Source organism: Electrona antarctica (assembly GCF_951216825.1).
Source record: "Electrona antarctica genome assembly, chromosome: 6".
In the NCBI taxonomy this organism is placed as follows: Eukaryota; Metazoa; Chordata; class Actinopteri; order Myctophiformes; family Myctophidae; genus Electrona; species Electrona antarctica.
In genome coordinates this window covers 38,478,678-38,498,145 of record NC_136811.1, presented here as the reverse complement: position 1 = coordinate 38,498,145, position 19,468 = coordinate 38,478,678, and the positions used below count along the sequence as shown (strand labels likewise).

Below are 19,468 nucleotides of genomic sequence, written 5' to 3'. Positions count from 1 at the left end.
TTGAAACAGTCCCAGACACCCTGGGTTTGAACCACCTGTGGGCGTCGACATCAAATGCATAACTCACGTTGCAGTAACCTTGGTTAGTCAACCCTCCCCAGAGGTAGATAGTGTCACCAATCAGCACAGCTGTGTGGTCCTCACACCTGGAGGAAACCTCAAGGTGATGTTCCCCTGTTCCAGGGGTCACTGGAGTCAACTTCCTCCAGCATAAAGACACTGTGTTTAAGACGTGTACTTCAATGTGATCTCTTCTCCTCTGGTTTCTGTCTCCTCCAAAGCAGTATAGATCTCGTGTCTGACCACCACAGCAGCCTGGTCCTTCCCATGTTCTCCTTCCAGATGTATCGTCCAGTGACACATTTCACACAGCAGCTCCACCATCAATGAGTGTTGACAACTAACTTACAGATGAACTTGTTAGGATGAAGGCAGCTTGGTTTCCTTGTTGCAAGTCGCTAACTGATGTTTAGCTCAAACTAGTGCTGTTTGTCCGAGTTAAAACCCAACCAGGATGCCGAAGCTTCTTACACTACAATATCTGGGTTGTAAGGCCAAAAAGGTCTCGTGTCAATGGCTTTGAAGCCTCCCGTGTCGCTAGTATGAGTTGCTGCTAACTAAATATAGACCTCTTCTTAACCTTCTTTTATACTTTCCTACTGGATGCGGATCATGAGGACGATGCCAGCCAACTGGGTACATATCACCATGACGATGCCAGCCAACTGGGTACATATAACCATGACGATGCCAGGCATGTATACCCATATATGATTACATCATATTGTAGGATAGCTCATGAGCCCCTCAAAAATAGCTGATCTACAAGATGACAACACATCACGTTGCGATGCGTTGTGAGCTATTATTTTTTACATCAAATGACACGCCCAAAATAGGCATGCCAGGTTGAAAGTGGATACAAATCGGGACACATCGGCTGCATAATTGCTGAAATTGTCAAATAATGGCCAAATAATGGCCGATATCAGCTCTATACTAAAATCACACCCATGTGAAGTGAGTGGTGCAACTCCGTGTGGGGGTTCCCGGGGGTTCCAGGGGGCCGGTTCCGGCGTGCCGCCCCGTGTCCGAAACGGTTGAGAAATGACAGGGTTACCGTGTGCCGGTCCCTCTACTGTACCCTCTACTGTACTGTACTGTCACTGTACTGTACTGGCACACCCAAAATCATCATATATACAGTTAATATGTGCGTGTGTGTTTGTGTGTGTGTGTTAGGTTGCGCACAGGTGGTGAAAAACAACCATGCTGTTTTCATGCTCATACCCAGCCAGCCAGCCAGCCACCCAGCCAGCCAGCCAATGCACCCACATAACTCCGTAAGGGAGTGGTTGCACCACTCACAAATAGCTGAGAACAACTATGATGTTTGTGTGGGCTACTGAAAGCAGGGGGAGAGAGTGAGAGAGAATATTTTATTTCCTGACTCAGATTTTCTCAAGATTTACAGACTTGAACCAGGCAGCCACCACCTCAAAGTATCCTAGCGATTCATATGAAAAAGAAATCACCCCGAAATCCCAGTAACCATAGTTTCTTTAATTTACAATCTCTAAGAAAAAACAGTGATGAGAACCATTTAAAAAAGCAATTATCCTCTGCTCTGCCAAGTGTGTTTTAAGCACAATAGTCACAACCTATTATCCTATACTGTACAATAAACAGCAGTGCACCCACAGCAAGGTCTACAAATCACATAAGTGCAACATAATAGCATTCAAACAGCTACAAAACCTCTAACCACCTCCAAGAATGCAGACATTTTAACCCTCTCATCCAATAATGTTGCCACAAATAGAGCATGTCCTTAATTCATTAAAAAAAGAAACAAAAACACATACAGTTACAGTAAAGTTCCCAAAGAGCAAGTAAAATATTTATTCTAAAATTGCTTGCATATAGATCAGCCTCCCTTTACATAATATGTATAGTCAAAGTCAAAGTAATAGTCAAAATTATGAATATGCTGTAAGATTGAATTTCATCGCTGTTAGGCAGAAACCTTGTATCTCCATATTTTTTTTTAACATACAGTAAATTAATGCCCTCTCAGTATCTCATACTTTGTCACAGCATTGTGCAAAAGTAGCAAAAATAGTGATTTACAAGCTCACAATGTGTCGCATCACGATGCATTGTGAGCTTGTAGATCTTCTATTTCTGCTATGTTTGAAAGATTTGTAAAGAATTTTTACATTTATTAGAATATGGTATAGGGTAAGTGATATTTTGTTAATAAGTGTTACATGTCTTTATATTCTGATAGGAAGAGGAAGAAACATGCGCACACTCGTTTCTAGAGCTCCAAAGAGACCTTATTAATGGCAAACATGTAATGAAAAAAAAAACGTTTTTTTTGTTTGTTTTTTGCCTGATGAAGACCTAAAGGGTCGTAACGTTGCATTTTTGCCATTAATAAAGTAAGTCTCTTAGGAGCTCTAGAAACTAGATGCAGATGTTTCTTCCTCTTCTTTGATGTTTGCCTGGGGTGCATACTTAGTTTAGACTAGTCATTGGTTAGACATGGGTTAAGGTTAGGTTTAGGTGTGCTGCCCCGTGGGAGGTTAGGTTTAGGGTTTGAGATAGGTTGTAGTTGTAGGACTAATGACTGGTCTAACCAATGACTAGTCTAAACCAAAAACTGTCTAAACTAAGTACTGCACCCGTTTGCCTTGATGCCTTGACATCCAGCACCTGGCCTAAATACAGGTAAGAGAGACTCTCCTCTGTGATTTATATTCTGATAGCTCATGGATATAGTGTTTGTTCAGTAACAGGGGTCTCCATGTCTCTCCAGCTCTTTATTAAATAGAACATGCATTTTCAGGTCGGGATACAAATTTCATCCAATTAGGAGAGAGAACTCATACAGGATATTGTACAAACAAGTGAAAATGGAAGTGATGACACAAGGAAATGAGCAGATTTGTTTTATAACTGGAACATTATAGAATAAAATAAAGTTACCGGCACACTTCTTCAGGCATCTCTGAAGGTCAATTGACCAAAACGTTGCCTAAATAAAGTTGTCCTTATTGTGCAAGTGTAGACGGTGTGTGGGTCACTTTATTTTATTCTATACGTCTGATCCCTGCCTACGCACCTGTCTCTGAGCTAATCAGTTATGCATAAGACTTTGTTGTGAACTGGAACACTCTCTCCTGATTGGCAAAAGAATTGGCTACCCACCTGAAAATGAATCAGGAGAGACGAGGATACGCCTGTTACTGAACAAACACTATAGCAATGAGAAGTATCGACCCTGGCGGCTGGCGTAGCCGTCTGGGCACCTGGGCTGGTGTATAGCAATGAGAAGTATCGACCCTGGCGTAGCCGTCTGGGCACCTGGGCTGGTGTATAGCAATGAGAAGTATCGACCCTGGCGTCTGGGCACCTGGGCTGGTGTATAGTAATGAGAAGTATCGACCCTGGCGTAGCCGTCTGGGCACCTGGGCTGGTGGTCCGGCCTGGCAGCGTGCTGCGAGTTCGAGTCCTGACCCTGACGACCATTGCTGTGTGTCACCCCCCCATCTCTCTCCCCATTTCCTGTCAGACTAATGTAATCTATCAATAAAAAAGCAAAAAATTAAATAAAAAAGCAACAAGTACTATCAGACTATAGTGACCTTTTTGTTTAACCAATACATATCACTTACCCTACCTTTAATAAGAACTTGTGACACAGGAACACAGGTCATTTCCTGATATGTAACGGTTTTGGACAAGGATTCCACCCGACAGTGATGAGGATATATTAATAATTTGGCCAAATGTAACAATAATGATCTGTGTAAAAGAAGGGAAAAAAGACTTCCAAATTGCACCCTTGCAATTATTATCATCACACATACAGTAGGTAGTATATAAGATCCAGCTAAGAGCTCTAATTAAGTGACGTGTATGAACATCTGAAAACCAACAGGCTGAAGAAAGAACACAATGAAAGTCCATGAAAGCACACATGTTGAAAAGCACTTTGGTTAACAGTCTATTAGCCAGACACTGTAACTGATTGGTCAAATGTTCCACTATGCAAGACTGCATAAAATAATAACTGATGACCCTTTACAGTTTGGTCCCATTGTCAGATAACCGGTAGGTGTTGTCAAATGGCTTGGCTGAACTCAACTCGGTGTGTTCATTGTGAAAAATGCACTTCATGACAATCACTACAACTATAATGCATGGCCCAATCTCGTCTTCACTTCCGGATGTTTTGTGTGGTATTTAGGCTATCGTACATTAACGGTTTATTTGATAGCCTGCTTATGATGATGATCTCTAAGGCACAAACTCCGGAACCACAAACGCTGTGATTTTCATTTTTGCTAGTTCAAACTACACCAAAGGTGCAGAGGGCTTGTATTCACCAGCTCACTGGACAAAACCGAGGAAAGTTACCACATACTGTAATCCCTGCACAGTGAAAATAGCCTAGTGCTTATGTTGCATTTAGAATCCTTCAAAAAACGTTTACAAAAAAAAATGTTTACTGTTTAAAACAGTGTTTCTTCTACTACCTATGATTTGTTGTCCTTTGACTTGAATCTGTTCAATATCTTGTCGGAGATAGAGAGAGAGAGAGAGAGAGAGAGAGAGAGAGAGAGAGAGAGAGAGAGAGAGAGAGAGAGAGAGAGAGAGAGAGAGAGAGAGCATGCCATCATGAAACCAACTGTCTGGTGCTGTTTATCATCCATTCTCGTGAATGCCTGTGAAATTTGAGTGTTCAAGTGTTCTCAACGCCTTTGTCGTTGCCTCCCTGTTTGTGGTCTGGCTGTGTGTTGTCGTCGTCCTCTTCCTGTCCGCCTTGCTCCCCGTTGGGCTGAAACTTATCGTGGGCCCATTTGGGGTTGTTGTTGCTGCTGCTGTTGTTGAGGCCCCCGGGGCCTTTCCGTATTATGAACCATGCTCTGCCACGCGTAAAGCTTCCCCCCCGGCCTCGCCCTCGGCCATCCAACAACTTGCTGTTTGCTTCCCCATCTCTGTCATCATGCTATTAGAGGAACAAAGACAAAGCCAAGATGAAGAAATATTAGTTTGACATAATATGTGTTGTTATGTCATGATCAGAGAAAGAAGCACACTCACTCCGAGTGGCGCTTCAATTCACCACTATGATGTAAATTAGTGATTCTCAAAGGGGGTGTTCAGAGAATGTGACTGCACATTTTCATCATTTTATCATCAGAAATACTTTCATTATATAAAACTGCAGTTAAGTGAGGTGCGGTTTATCAGTCCATTGCTGTAGGTGTTTAGTTGAGTGTCTTTTGGTATAATTATGGTTTGATTGATTGATTGAAGAATTTATTAACAGTTTGCAGAATTACAGTACATTTCAAGCACAAACTCAATACAAAGGCTGTTAACTGTGAGTGGACGACCCAATTAAGCATTACACTTGTTTCCAATAGGGTCCACCATGTTCAAATCATCAAAACATTTAGAGACGTACAAATAGACACTTCTATAGACAGAACAGGAATTCATCATAAAGGAGGTAAAAAGGGAAAAGAAACATATACAGTGAAGTAGATACAGTACCATTCATAAAAAGCTTATTTTCAACAGCTTGTTGCCAAACGGAATGTATTCTGGATCCTGGGTATCCTTTTCAGGACACACAGTTGTTTTTGCACATTAAATATAAAAACTTATTACTGGACTATTTTAAGAAATTCCAAGTTAAAATCACCCAATGTTCATGATGCATATTTGCTAGCTATTCACTCAGGTGCGTTTCCCAGTAGCGTAGTTGTCAAAGGGTCACCACATTCACCTTCACAACAGCATATTTGTCAGGCTGCAGCCAACATTATGGGGGAAAAATGTTTTGTTCCTTATTCCACAAGATTGCTCATAGTAGTATCCAATCCATTATACTCAGTTTGACCATATGTCCTAACAGTGCTGGGCAAAAACGCCTCACTATTTTCAAGTGTGTTGACAAATGCAATGGATTCAGCAGGTCTGAATTAACCATTAACCATTTTGCTTTAAATTTCAACAACTTCTAAATAGCAGCTCTACAAGCTCACAAGGCGTTGCATCATGACCCCTTGTGAACTTGTAGATTAGCAAGGGACCTGGATATTGGAGGGAGGGGCGGGGGGGAGACTGGGCTGAGGGCTACCCCAAAAAAGGTTGAGAAGCAAAAGGTGGTTCTGAAAGTGGGGTCCAGGGTTCTTTGAGGGGGTTCCAAATACACCCTTTCAGGTCTGTAACTCTGAGAGCTATTGGGTATCCATGAAATTAAAAACGTTAAACGCTAAAGCAAAAGAATGAGACGGCATAATCCTACCAAGTAGTATTTCTTGCTCTTGGGGGTGTGTTCTGGGTCCCAGTCTTCATTCTTATGCTGAACTTGCACGTTCAAAGGGTTACTGTGTCCCTGTATTGCATTGTTTCCCTGGTAATTTCCTCTGTTCCAGCCCCTCCCTCGAATCCTGAATTGCTGTAATTTATTGGTGTAAAATAAGACATGGGGTCTTTATGTGGTGCAGAGCGAACATTCAGTCAGTCGTACAAGTTAAATACACATACTGCACGTGAAGCTTTACGGGCTTACGTGCTTCAAAAAATAAAATAAAAATAACTCTTGACTTACAAATCCTCCACGTGACGTTCCTCTGTCAACATGGCCGCCACGGTCTTGTGGTCCCAGTTGAGCCTTGCTAAAACCTTCCTCTGTGGGCTCTGACTCATCGCGGGGGACGTTGTCTCCCCTGTGTGAGGTTGAAGAGGAAGAGGAAGAGCTGGAGCGAGAACGCTTCTTCTTACTTTTTCTAAAAGGAGGGTTAGAGTAGGGTTAGAAGGTTTATAGTGCAATTATTATTATTTTTTTTAAAGCGTTATCTTCAAAGTGTCTGTGGATGATTGGGAAAATGATGAACAATTGCACATACTTTGATTTCTTGTGGTGCTTGGAGGACTTCTCCATAGACCTCTCTCTACTAGAATCTGGGGATTTTCTTATATCTCTTGCCCCATCCTGATTAAAATCTCCCTCACGCACCAAGTACTTTTTGCGGCGCTCAATATCCACTCGAAGGTCCATAGATTCACCCTTCTTTTTTTCTTTGCCGTCCTGAGCAATTCAAAAACAGAACACAAGGTCGTGGACAGATTGGGATTAGCATAGGGATGTTGTCATGTGTCTGCCACGGTCGTTTGCAGAAACATTAGAAGAGGAACTTCTATAAGCATGATTATTGGATATTGTGGTGATTTGTTTCCATTAAGAAAAACAAAAATCTTTCCAGGTGTGCACCAGCACATATTTTTTATAGTTCTGTGAAGTACAGTAGTACCCTTTCTGTGGAGAAACATTTATGTCTGATTCCATGCGCAACCATAACTGAAATACTGTGAGATTCATTCCAAACAAAATAGAGGTTTTAAGCATATGAGCACAGCTAGTACAAGTGTTGCTTGCTGTTGATTATTTCCGTTCCTTATTTTTCCAAAGAAGAATACTTACTATGACAGTCCTTTGTACAGCTTGGGCACAGGAGCAATTGGCCACTTCCATTTCATACCCCTCACTCATTATTAGACTCAATGGCCCAGGGCAGGCTCATACCCACACTTTAATCAATGCACCATACGTGGAGGGGGTATTTAACAAACAACACATTCAACGTGCCACATTCTGCATTTGCTTTCTTAGACTTTATGCATCTCCCTTCAAAGGAAGCCAGCGGCTCACAACGAGAGTGCAGTCTAAAGGCGGCTGGCTTCACGTGCTTGCTGTTGTTTGTCTCTGAGTCTGTCCCAATACACTTCATATTGCAAAATGTTCGGTCACCTTGTAACTGGCATCCTCAGAGCCTTTCATCGCCTCAAAAAGGTGAGCATGTTTCTTAAAAGCACTTGGAGAAACATCAATTCTCCTACAAGAGAGAAGCACATTCAAGACAAAAAATGTAAAATGTTCACAGTGAATCAACATAAAGCAGGTGCCAGTCAGATCACAATGGCAAGACAGGATTGGAGCTAAATTGAAAAACAAAATGAAAACAAACAAGAAACGATTAAAGCTACTATCCATAACTTTTATGATTTGAACACAGGTCTCCCGGATGATAGACAAAATTTCTACTGTTCAGCCAATAGGCAATGGCCCTTTGGCCAGCGGATACTACAGAATTTGTGCAGCAGAAGGTGTCGAACCCAACACCATGCAGGGTCAAAATTATTCAATGGAAGTGTACGGAGACCACTTCGAAACAACTGCAATGCAGACATAACATGCACTATTATATTGTATTTACATACAGTGCGCATACCATAGTCAGAATTGTTAAAATAACATTCTATATATGGAAACAAGTTCTGCATTGCAGCTTTCATAACAAGAAACAACAATCCTTATGAACATCGAGCATTGAACATTTCAAGACATTATTTCACCACCACTGGAGCACGTTGTAGCATGACAAACAAATAAGTCAAGATTAGCCTGCTGATTTTCAGGTGGGACAGGTGAGAGAAATACCTGAAAGCCGTTATAAGAGGCTGAAGCCACAGCACACTGAGTGGGGGAGAGGGTCACTCAATAGGCGACTCTACCTGTGTATCTCTGGGCTTTTTCGAGGCTTCATTTCCTTTTCGGCTGCTCTTCTTTGGTACATGGAGAAACGCTCATTGAAAGTCATCCCAGGAGGCGGAAAGTGCTGAGCTGTAGAGACAGACAATAAGAATGGCATTTGAGATAAACAGGTGTTCACTATGTATGTGTCTCTGTGTCTCTCTGTGTGTCTCTCTGTCTCTCTGTGTGTGTGCGTGTGTGCGCGCGTGCGTGCGTGCGTGCGTGCGTGCGTGCGTGCGTGCGTGCGTGCGTGCGTGCGTGTTGTGTGCACATGCATGAGTGCGAGCACATGTGCAGGCGCGCTTGATATGCAAACTTCATTACATATCAAGTCTTTTATATTTGGGTAGCAATTTGCTCAAAGTGTTACATATTAGTCACTGAATAATAACATAATAGGTACATACATTATAATATAGAGAAATGTAAGAAATAGTATACTGTGCTGGACTTGATATTCAATGCAATGAAATGCAACTGTACAATTAATACTGTTTAGTCAATACAAGCTAATAGAATTTTCAGTGTGTTAAACAATATAATTTCAATGTTCTCATGCTACATCAAATGTTATCAGAGTTTGTAGAAGCAGGTTGAGCTCGTTGCTGTATGTCTGACATCGAGAAAAAAAAAGGAAAGAAAACAAAACATACCACAGCTGTCGGAGACAAACCACTGAGCTTGCAATTATGGTGTTTTTCTTGCTTCAACTGAAAACTTAGGCACTCACTCTCTCACATGAAGTATGCATTTGCAGTTTGTTTCTTGCACTCACTCTTGAAATCAGTAAGAAATGCATTCTCTATAATGTCATTTCAAAGCTTGACAGGGGGCATTCTGTCCTTATTCCTGAAATATGCACTTTTTTGGCCAATACATTGGCTTATGTGCAACACAACAAATGCAGATATTGGTCACTGAAGCTTCTCAGTCCTTGCATGACATGGATACAAATCCTTATTAAATCAGAAGAAAGAGAGGCAAAAGTCACCTTTTGAGTGATGGACGATGGCCACAATATGTTGAGAGAAAAGCTCAGAGGTGCTCCTTTTTGACTGAGTGGCCTTAACATGCTGAAAGATAGAGCGAAACTCCTGCTCTTTTTTTGAAGCTTGCACAAGATCCTGAGACAACTGGCGCTCCTCTGCCAAAATATCAGACGAGCTGTAAATCAGACAAAAGTAACAATTATGGTATTGTTTAACTAGCTTTTGAGCTTTTGACTGTAAATAAACAAAGAAGCTAAGACGAAAGAAAGAAAACATACAGACATAAAGAACAGCCTTTATCAAGAGATGATAAAATATTGGAAATTATTAGTTCAACAAACTTTTAAATTTTGGTTTTATCATAATATTCATTCTCACGAAACGTTACACACTGTTGAACTGTTACTGTTTGAACAATGAAGACTATGGCTAGAAAAAGGAATGCATTATCGTTTCTGTCCGATTAAGGAGAAACAATCAGATTAGAGACTTTTACCAGTGTGACCACTGCATACCTCAACAGGCCATCACCTAGGAAATCCATTCTGACATTGCATTTTGCCTCTCTTTTCCTCAAGGCCCTGGGGGGTGAGTCATCTCCCCTCACCATGAACATCTCCCTCTCAGAGTTTCTCCTTGAGGATGGAGGTGAGGGAGTCAGGCTGGAGATTGATTTCTCCATCCTCCTGCCTTTGAAACAGCCTCTCTCTGGGGAGAGCTCTCTCAGCATGTTTACTATCTCCCTCTTGGTGAGGGCTGCTGCAATGGCGGCCGCTTTGTCCTGCTTTCGACTGCGGTATATCTCCTCCGCCACAGCATCGAGGTCAAGATCATCATCTTTGGCTACCTGCAAGTAGGCCAGGTTCTGACACTTGCCAAAACGCTCTTCAAACAGCCCATGAGTTGAGCGGGTGATCGTGATCTTGGGTTTAGAATACTCATCACCATTGTCCCACTCTTTACGAAGCGTCCTTGTGTAAGGCTTGGCTGTCACCTCGCCTTCCTCTTCCTCAAAAGGAGGGGCTTTCAAGAAGCTGGTCAAAGACACATCAATGTCCTCCTTGTGCTTTTTTGACACAGAGTCAAAGATGCCTCCATTTGTTTTCTCTTCCTCCATATCCATATGATTTGCCATGTCATTTTCCCTGGAAGATTTGGATTTCTTATTGTTTTGCTCCTCCAAGAACCTGAACAAAGGGAAAGAAATGATTAATAGTTGCATCTAACTGAACATACTGTACTATTGAACACTATACTATACACATATACAAATTCAACACACAGTTGAATTCAAGCTTAATGAGTAGGCCTACAACTGTATGTTAAGTAATTCATTTTTGCAATATCTGTTAACAATTATGTGTACATGACGGTCTAAGCCGGTCAATTTAGTGTAATTCAAAATACTTTATCCGCACTTATTTTGTCAAAGCAAGGTACAGAAATCTGTTTTTCTGCATACAGTAAGGCCATAAGATCTGCCATTGCAAAGCATTGCAGTTAGTATTCCACACAAGAGCTCTATAAGCTCTTTCATCTTATTTTGGTTTGTTATGACTACCACTATTTCCTGAGGGGGCGCATAAGCCAAGGAAAAATACCAAGGGCAATTATCGTGTGGTATACGTAAAAAAAAAAAAGAAAGGAAAACTGACTTCTGAAAGAATAACAAACCCACTGATGACTGCATTAGAAACCAAATGGATATTAATTCATTCAAAACTTTACCAAAGCAAAAGAAAAACAACAACAACATCTTAGAACACAGACATCGGAGAAATGTTGTGCTTACCTTTTAAAGGCAGAGGACATTGCTGACGTATCTCCATCTAGATCGTCCTCTTTGGAGAAGGGCTGAAACATAGATGTGGGGCTTTTCTTTGAGATGCTTTTACCAACCACCTGCCAAGAGGAAGCACCATTGCTGGTGGCATTTGTGCTTTTAGGTGACAGATCAGAGTGGTTATGAGTTGGGGTGACCTGGTCAGCAAAGTCAGCTGAGCCTGTCAGAAGACTGGCCCTCTTGGGGCTGCTGTTGTAGTCTGTCAAGCTCTGCCAGGCACCCCCGGGTTTTCCAACACCAGCTGAGCCATCATCGCCTCCTGCCAGAACCCCTGCTGGTTCTACTTGCTCCTCATCTCCACCTAATCGCTCTCCCCCTCCTCCTTCTCCTCCTCCTCCCTGGAGCTCCTTGGAGGTTAAAGGCTCCTGGTTCACATCCTTGGAATTCTGCCTGGCCAACCCCACAGCTGACCTGCATTTGGGAGAGGGGGAGTGCGAGGAAGAGGAAGATTGGTGAGAGTGTCTGGACCGGGGTGAGGAAGACCGGTCGGACTGGTGCGATTGACTGGTGTGAGGGCTTCCAGAGCGCTTCTTGGGGGAGTGCGAACGGCCCCGTGAATGGTTCTGCTGCTGCTGCTGCTGCTGCTGTTGCTGCTGCTTCTGCTTCTGCTTCTGCTGATATTGTTGTTGATGTTGATGTTGTTGGGGGTACTGTCGGTAGTTCTTCCAGTTGTTGCGGAAGTTATTGTTATATCCACCATTGTTATTGTTGTATCCACCGCGCTGGTAGCGGCCCCGTTGGAAGTAGCCGCGCCCCTGGCCCCTGAAGTGGTAGGGCCTCCGGAAGCCGCGGTGGTAACCACGGAACTCGCGGTTGTTCTGATAGCTCCGTGGATATTTCTTCTCCCGGCTGTGAGATGGAGAATGGGACCTGGAACGTGACCTTGAGCGAGACCTAGAGCTGTAAGGGCAGAGAGGAAGGCCATGTCTAACTTTAAATAAAAGTATGTACCATATGAATGCAACATAGCCTAGTAATATCAGTTGTTGTATTAAAACACTTAATACAATCATTAAATATGTATGAATTTGTATTAATGTTATATGTGACATCAATTAATAGTAGTAGTAATCGGTTCTTTTGTGCAGTGTATGAGAAGATGTAATATTATTACCTATTTCCATTAATTGCACAAAAGACTCAACTTTCAATATAAAACAAGGAAGAAGCAACGTGGGGTAACAGCTGGCAAAGAAATATCATAAATAAACTGCACATAGATGCAGCTGGGTCTGCCAAATACATCACGGGAAGTATGAAAACACATGTTAATATTTAACTGCTGCAGCGAGAGGTGTCCACAAAGGAGCAATTTCACAATGTCTGTTGGCTCTGAACAAAGCTGTGAGACCCAAAGTGAACACATGGGGGCTGTAGTGCACCACTGACAACACACCACAGACAAGAAGACAGAGGTGCAGTGCAAGTCTCTAAAAACACAATCATATTGCTTGCTGCTACATGATGTTTTATATTCAGCACTTCTGCAGCGTTCAATAATAAACTCACCACATGCATTCTATTACATTTGTAAGTATCAACTAATAACTTAGGGGTTTACGACAAACTATCATGCCATGCACGTTTTTCTTTTCTTTTACCTAATAATAAGATTCAGCAACTGCTCCGTCACATTCACATTTTTCCACCTTCATGTTGTAGATAAAGTAGATAAATACTAGACTGAAAAAGTCTACTTAAGTTATACCATTCAGAGAAACATACAAAATCCAAAGTTTAAAAGAAGCATACAAAAATACCATTTAACAAAACTTTCCGGGCAACCCGATGCAAGGAAAAGCAATCCTGGAAAAACCTTTTTAAAATATACAGAGCACATAAACAGACAGGACTCACCTAGTGTGCTTTTTCATTGGAATACAGAGTTAGTTAAAGAAGGCAGTGCATCGAGCAGCGCCGCACAATCACTGTGTGAGCTACAGACTCTGCATCTCTTATGCCCAGCCCTTGTGCAGAGAGAGTAGTCACATGGCCATATGGGAAACATTTCTGTTCTAATCCTTCAAAGCTACGCTTGCCAATTACACTGGCTGGCCAGCCAGCAAAGAGACCTGTGGTTAAAAATGGCATTTCAGACAGACAACTGCTACTACTTATTTCATATTAAGCACTACTTGATCAACATTCTCTAAACTATCCAACTTGATATCTTATGTACTGCATAACAAAAACAAATTGACAACAATGTTGAACACCCAATTTTACACAACAATAAATAGTGGTTTGTGGAAATTTGAGTCTTATTGTGTTCATTTTAGCCACAAAAAAGTTGTAAATGATTGGTGGATGAAGTTTTTCTATATCTTCATCTTTTTTCCCCCATCCTATAATGCCATGCCCAAATTTGGGATGCCAGGGTTAAAGTGGTTACGCTTTCAAGTAGGGTACACTGAAACTTCTACCCCTGTGTTAAATCACTTGATACTGCGTGACGCACGCACGCACGCACGCACGCACGCACGCACACGAGAGAGAGAGTTAGTGAAAAGTGAATGTTTTACTAATTTCTGGCTCATTTGGACCCCTTGGGGAGAGAGTGGTTAAGGCTGGAACTGGACAGGAAGCCAGGGCATATCTCCTTCTCATGGCTCATGGGTCCCCTGTGTCCTCTCACTTTTCCACCATTGGATCAGCCCAAATGTGGCAAAGAAAGCTGCTACTATTAGTCAGCTCCAGGGATATCTCAACAGTAGATGCAAATAAACTGTGAGAGTGTGAAATAGTGTGCATGTGTTCATGCATGTACATGGCCATGTACACGTATGCAAATGGAGTTCTGGAGGCGCGAGCATGCATTTCTTGTTGCCTTTCTTTTTTTTCTTTCAAATACTAGCCGTACAGACTGTGCATCTGCCAGGAAACGAGTTGCCATGCCTCTCGACTGCCTTGCCACAGTCATTTTTGCCAGTTGTATGTGGGAGTGGCGTCACATTTAAACCACACTCTGTCTCCCTCACAAGTGCACACTATCACAGCCAGCACATGACCCCACGACCAAGGAATTTCCCTGGCGCCTTCCAAACAATACAACAAATGCATCGACCGAATATTTCCATGAAGACACTGTGGTGTGCTAATTTGTGCAAAAAGTATTATAAACAATCCTACATGGAAATTGACTCGTGACAGACATCCTACAGTAGCGTAGAGCTGGCAGTAGCCATTGGCCAATAGCAAGTTTTTCATACACATTAATTTCCTTTGGATAAAGGGCTGCAGTCCAGGATCCATTAGCATGCTGCTACAGCCATGTCAGTTTATATGAGCATCAACTTCATAAAGCACAGGAAATACACGATTTTGGAGTAAGAAGAAAGAAGAAATCAAAGCCTCAGAATGATAATAGGTACTCTCTCTAGAGTTTAGTCCCCGTTATGCAATTTTTTATTTATTTTTTAATATGTTTTTGGCTTTTGTGCCTTTATTGATAGTTACAGTAAAGGCAGACAGGAAAGAGGGAGAGAGAGAAGGGGAGAGACATGCAGCAAAGGTCGTCATGAACGGGACTCGAACACGCAACGTGCTGTTAGGCCAGAGCCTATATGTGGCATGCGCCACTAGGCCAGTGGGCGTCCACTCCGTTATGCAATTTAACTGAACAGCACAATGACAAAGCACCAAAGTCTTGGTATTTGAATAATACCATAGCATAACATGAAAGCACAAATCAAATAATGTGCATAGAGTTTGGAGGGAACATTGCTCATGACATGGTCTTTAAATTCAATACATTTGACAGTTCCCTTTTTCTACATTGGCAACAACCTTTGCCGGGTCTTTTATACTTTGGACCTTTGTTGTGCCAGAGGTATTCTTCTGCTTGTGGCATACCTGTCAGGACTCTGTTAGCAACCCTTATCTTGTTTCAATTTGTGAGGTCTGGCAGAGCAATGTGCCGAGCGTTTATTGCTTTCCATACACACCAGCACAGCTTCAGGACAGAAATAACACAACTAAAATAGATGATGCCTCTACCATTCTAGGTAGTCTAGGTTTAATTTCTTTGTGGAAACACAGTACACAATTAAGCAGCTAATAAAAGTCAGCTTGGCATTTATTAAACTATAACACTGTCGTTTTTTTCAAGCCTGAACACTGCACCACAGAGTACTTACAGTATTGCCGATTGCGTTAAATTTACCTGTAGCGATGCTTCCTCGACCGGGATCTGGAACGACTTCTGGAATGAGAGCTTGAGCTGGATCTATATCTGGATCTTGAGCGGGACCGGGACCTGGATGCCGATTTGATGGATTTAGGCATCACTGTAGATAATCACTGTGAACACTGTGAGACAAACAGTCAGGGTTAAGGTTTTAGGTGAGGCTTTTGGAGAGACACACTGACACAGCAATGGAAACAGCACAGAACTGAATTGCTGAATAAATCACCATTATCAAGCAATGGGAGGAAACCAGAAGTGAAAACCCACATTGATCATTTGCAGTCAAATCTAATCTACAGCGGCAGCGTCCAAAAGGGAAGAGGGCAATTTCTCACTCTACCACAGGTGCAACACACTCCTTTTATTATTTTCACAGAGAGCGGGCCCATTCCAATCAACACACTTAAGATTTAACCTGTGTGTGTTTACTGTGTGTTAAAACCACAGGAAATAAAGCAGTCTTCAATGTTTTTAGCCGGGCTAAGAGAAGGAGAGAGAGAGCTAAAGAATGGACCCCAACTACACTGCCCTACAAAGCCAAAGTGCAGTAATTTTTGGACATACTGACTTATTTGCATATACAGTACCAAAGGTTATATTAGCCCTCGTGATTTTGAGGGATAAACAATTACCTCAAGAAAAGATATACAATTAGTGTAATATCACTTACCTACTCCTATCGAGTCAATGTCAAATCAATGCCAATTTGGCAGACCAGTTTGAAACCATTTTAAACCCATTTATCATTTAATTATTTTTTTCTGTAGTTACTGTACTGCACTGCACTCTGGGTTTGTAGGGCAGTATAGTATATTACTGTATAAAATAGTGTTGCATTTGAAGAAAATAAATTCTATTCTCTTTTTTATAAAGCCTTCCATGTAACTTGATAAGAAGCTCACTATAGCTCACTATATTTAGCTGATTGTCTACTATATTTAGCTGAAGTGAGTAGGTGACTGAGTAGGGTTGCCTCTTGATGCTGCAGCTTTGATAGCTTCATAGATTTGTTGGACAGCACTATCATTAGTGTTGTGTAAATTGTGCCTTTTCTCCATTTGTTTGTACATTAAATACTTTGCTAATTTCAAATTGAATATTCTTACATTTGCTAATTGCCACTAGTCACTGTGTGAGACAATACATGGCTGAAGTAAATGTGCTACACTCCCTAATGACAACTCTACAGTATATGAAAATATACTAAATATATAAATAATATATTAAAAATACAAAGAAAGACAAAAATCCATGTTGGCCAACAGACAAAAAGGTATATTTTAGTATTATCTTTAGTCTACGTCATTGTATTTCAGCAATCCCATCACACATTCTTTTAGAATCTGGCCAAAAAAGTAATTTTTTTAAAATCGAAAATAAATAATAAATGTTCATGACTGGGCCAAAATATTTCTCAAAACACCATGTTTGTAAAATATAAAACAGTCTTTATCACAGTTGAACATGTACTGTAATAACAGGTATCATTTACACAAGGGCTTTTTCCACCACTGTAAACACATTCACTATACTTTACTGGAGCTTTAAGAGTCGGTAAACAACTGGTGCTGCTTTTAAACTAAATGTTTATGACCCCGCTTAAAGGCAATGCCAAACATCATGCCAATAATGCTTACTGGGTTTTTTTAATGGGGGGATCACTGATACATTTGAAGAGCCTCTATACATTGCAATCTTTTAATTGCTATCAAACGCACAACATAGCAATAATCAATGCAGTGTCACAGTGTCAACATTAACAGTTTCACTACATCTACATCCTATTTAATGTTTGTATTTTTGTCAAAGCTGCTTAACCACAAGAACCCTAGCTACCTCTATTCTGAGATTGTCATGATAGGTGAACATTTGGCGGTGGAAAAAAGCAGATCTACGTGTTGTTGTGAGCTTGTAGGTCGGCTATTTTCTGCAAAGAGATTTGGTGTAGACGAAAAAAAAGGATGAGACCATAATGTACTATAGGGCGGACGCCCTCTGCCCCTCGACGGGGTAAAGAGGATTAAGTACTATAGGGCATATAGACCCATGGGAGACCCCCAGTGACTGATATACGCATACATGTTTTAGTGGTTAATGCAACACCATGCAGGCATGCACCCATCAGATAGACCTAATCAGTGCCAAGCATCTCAGTATATTTCTTACGTCAGAGGAGGCCAGAGCTTTCTCCTCAACGGCTTAACTAGTGGACTTAAAACATTTTAATATGATACTGCAGAAGCATCTAACCCATTCCAGTGTCCTCTAGACACTCTACGTGACATACGACCCTTGGCCTAAAGTAATTGCCAGGGATCAAAAATTGATTTTTCATTTCAGAAGGCATCTGCAGTGGACTTTATAAAAAGGAAATTGCTGACTAAACATCATAGGGATTTTGGAAAACAGTGTACGCTGGCTATAGCACACTGGTGGTCCCAGACTGTTAACTTGCTACTATTTTGGAGAGTAGTGAAATGGATCTGTGTTCTCCGCCTCCACCTCTGTCTGCTCTATGAAGTTCCCGTTCTGCTCATTCCAAGTGGCTTGTTGTTTTTGGCTTTCAGAGTACAATTTCCTGAGGCTACTGCCTGAAGAGACAGATGGACTATGCTTACAGAGCACATTTCAAGAAAGGAACTCAAACGTGCCCCCTTTTGCCACATGTGGGCAAAAATCCCTAAAGTAAATAAATGCCAATGTTATGACAACTCTTTCAGCTTTATGATACATGCAACAATGGACCTGGTATTAAAAACGAGTTGTGATAAAGAGAGGCTCAACCTCTGAATTTGAAAAAGCTGTAAATGCACACATCTGCTCTGGGGTTTTTTCTTTTTTTAGTTTTTTTTACCCAATTGAAAATACAGTCCTCAGAACTCTTAAATGGCAGTGGATTCCTTAAACAGCATACAAAACAAAATTATACACAACCAGAGGGAAAGGGGAAAGGGTACTGTAGCTATTACTAAGATTACTACTGTATGCTGATTGCTTTACTAACTGCCTTGGTATTATTGAGCAAGACCACCTGAGAGAAAGTTTGGTTTATTTTACTAAGGAAGAGGAAAGCAAGCATAGCATATGTGGCATAAAATGTGTAGCATAAAATAATAATAATTCAAGAATATTCTTTTGACTTTGAGAGATTACTACACAGTAAAATCCTCAATGTTAATTTATAGGTCCATTTGATTACATTTGTACTGGGTAATATTATTTTTAGTTACTATTTACACCTAAAACACCTCAAATAGTCCAATAGTGATTGATACTGTCAAATCCGTCCCCAGCCATCACCCATTTGACGGCACGGGTGTGAGAATACATTGGATTACTACAGCATAATATACAGGGGAAAAGGTTTTGTTGCTAGGCTGCCAGCCGTCAGTTTCAGTGGCTTGAGGAGAGCGGCACAGAGCGCATCAAACTATACCTCCATGGAATCAATCTTGGATTCCTTCTTCATTGAGGTGAACACATGACATTTTATATTTTGTCTCCTATTGTCAGCTGCAACATAGCTGCTAGATTCCATTGTGGAATAGCCTATAACTGGCATGTACTTAGAACGCCATTGTTGCCTGCAGCAACTGTATATTAGTCTTTATTAGTTTGTCAGTGCCATAAAAACCGGGTTAGGTTCTGTAATATTTCTGAATAAATTGGATCTCAGAAAGACTCTTACGGGTCCATCTAGGTATGGGTGCTTCTCAGAACCAATCAGGTCTCTGAACAAAATTAGCAGTTCCCTTAGAGTTCTGAGCGCTGTAGATCAGACCCAAAAATTACCCCTCGTGAATTTTGGGCCCTTCCTCCAACATTTGGAAGAAAAT

At 41.4% G+C, this 19,468-nt stretch overlaps 1 protein-coding gene across 1 annotated transcript; it reads right to left on the bottom strand.

Annotated features, from left to right (window-relative positions):
- Window positions 1-1,542: 1,542 nt before the first annotated feature.
- Window positions 1,543-15,914, bottom strand: thrap3a (thyroid hormone receptor associated protein 3a). The gene is made up of 11 exons (XM_079502640.1): window positions 15,859-15,914; window positions 15,609-15,754; window positions 11,396-12,346; window positions 10,119-10,790; window positions 9,606-9,778; window positions 8,596-8,704; window positions 7,832-7,916; window positions 6,930-7,111; window positions 6,632-6,809; window positions 6,326-6,478; window positions 1,543-5,017 (listed from the first exon to the last, which is right to left on the bottom strand). The coding sequence occupies exons 2-11, from the start codon at window positions 15,728-15,730 to the stop codon at window positions 4,751-4,753; spliced, it is 2,892 nt and encodes a 963-aa protein (XP_079358766.1). The 5' UTR covers window positions 15,731-15,754; window positions 15,859-15,914; the 3' UTR covers window positions 1,543-4,750.
- Between the last annotated feature and the right edge of the window lie 3,554 nt (window positions 15,915-19,468).

Excerpts from the sequence above, each read along its gene's own strand:
- thrap3a (XM_079502640.1), bottom strand. The coding sequence starts at position 15,730 with ATGCCTAAATCCATCAAATCGGCATCCAGGTCCCGGTCCCGCTCAAGA. Across the intron at positions 7,917-8,595 it reads AAAAGCCCAGAGATACACAG|GAGAATTGATGTTTCTCCAA; the intron begins GTAGAGTCGCCT and ends TCTCTCTTGTAG. Across the intron at positions 6,479-6,631 it reads GAACGTCACGTGGAGGATTT|CAATTCAGGATTCGAGGGAG; the intron begins GTAAGTCAAGAG and ends AATAAATTACAG.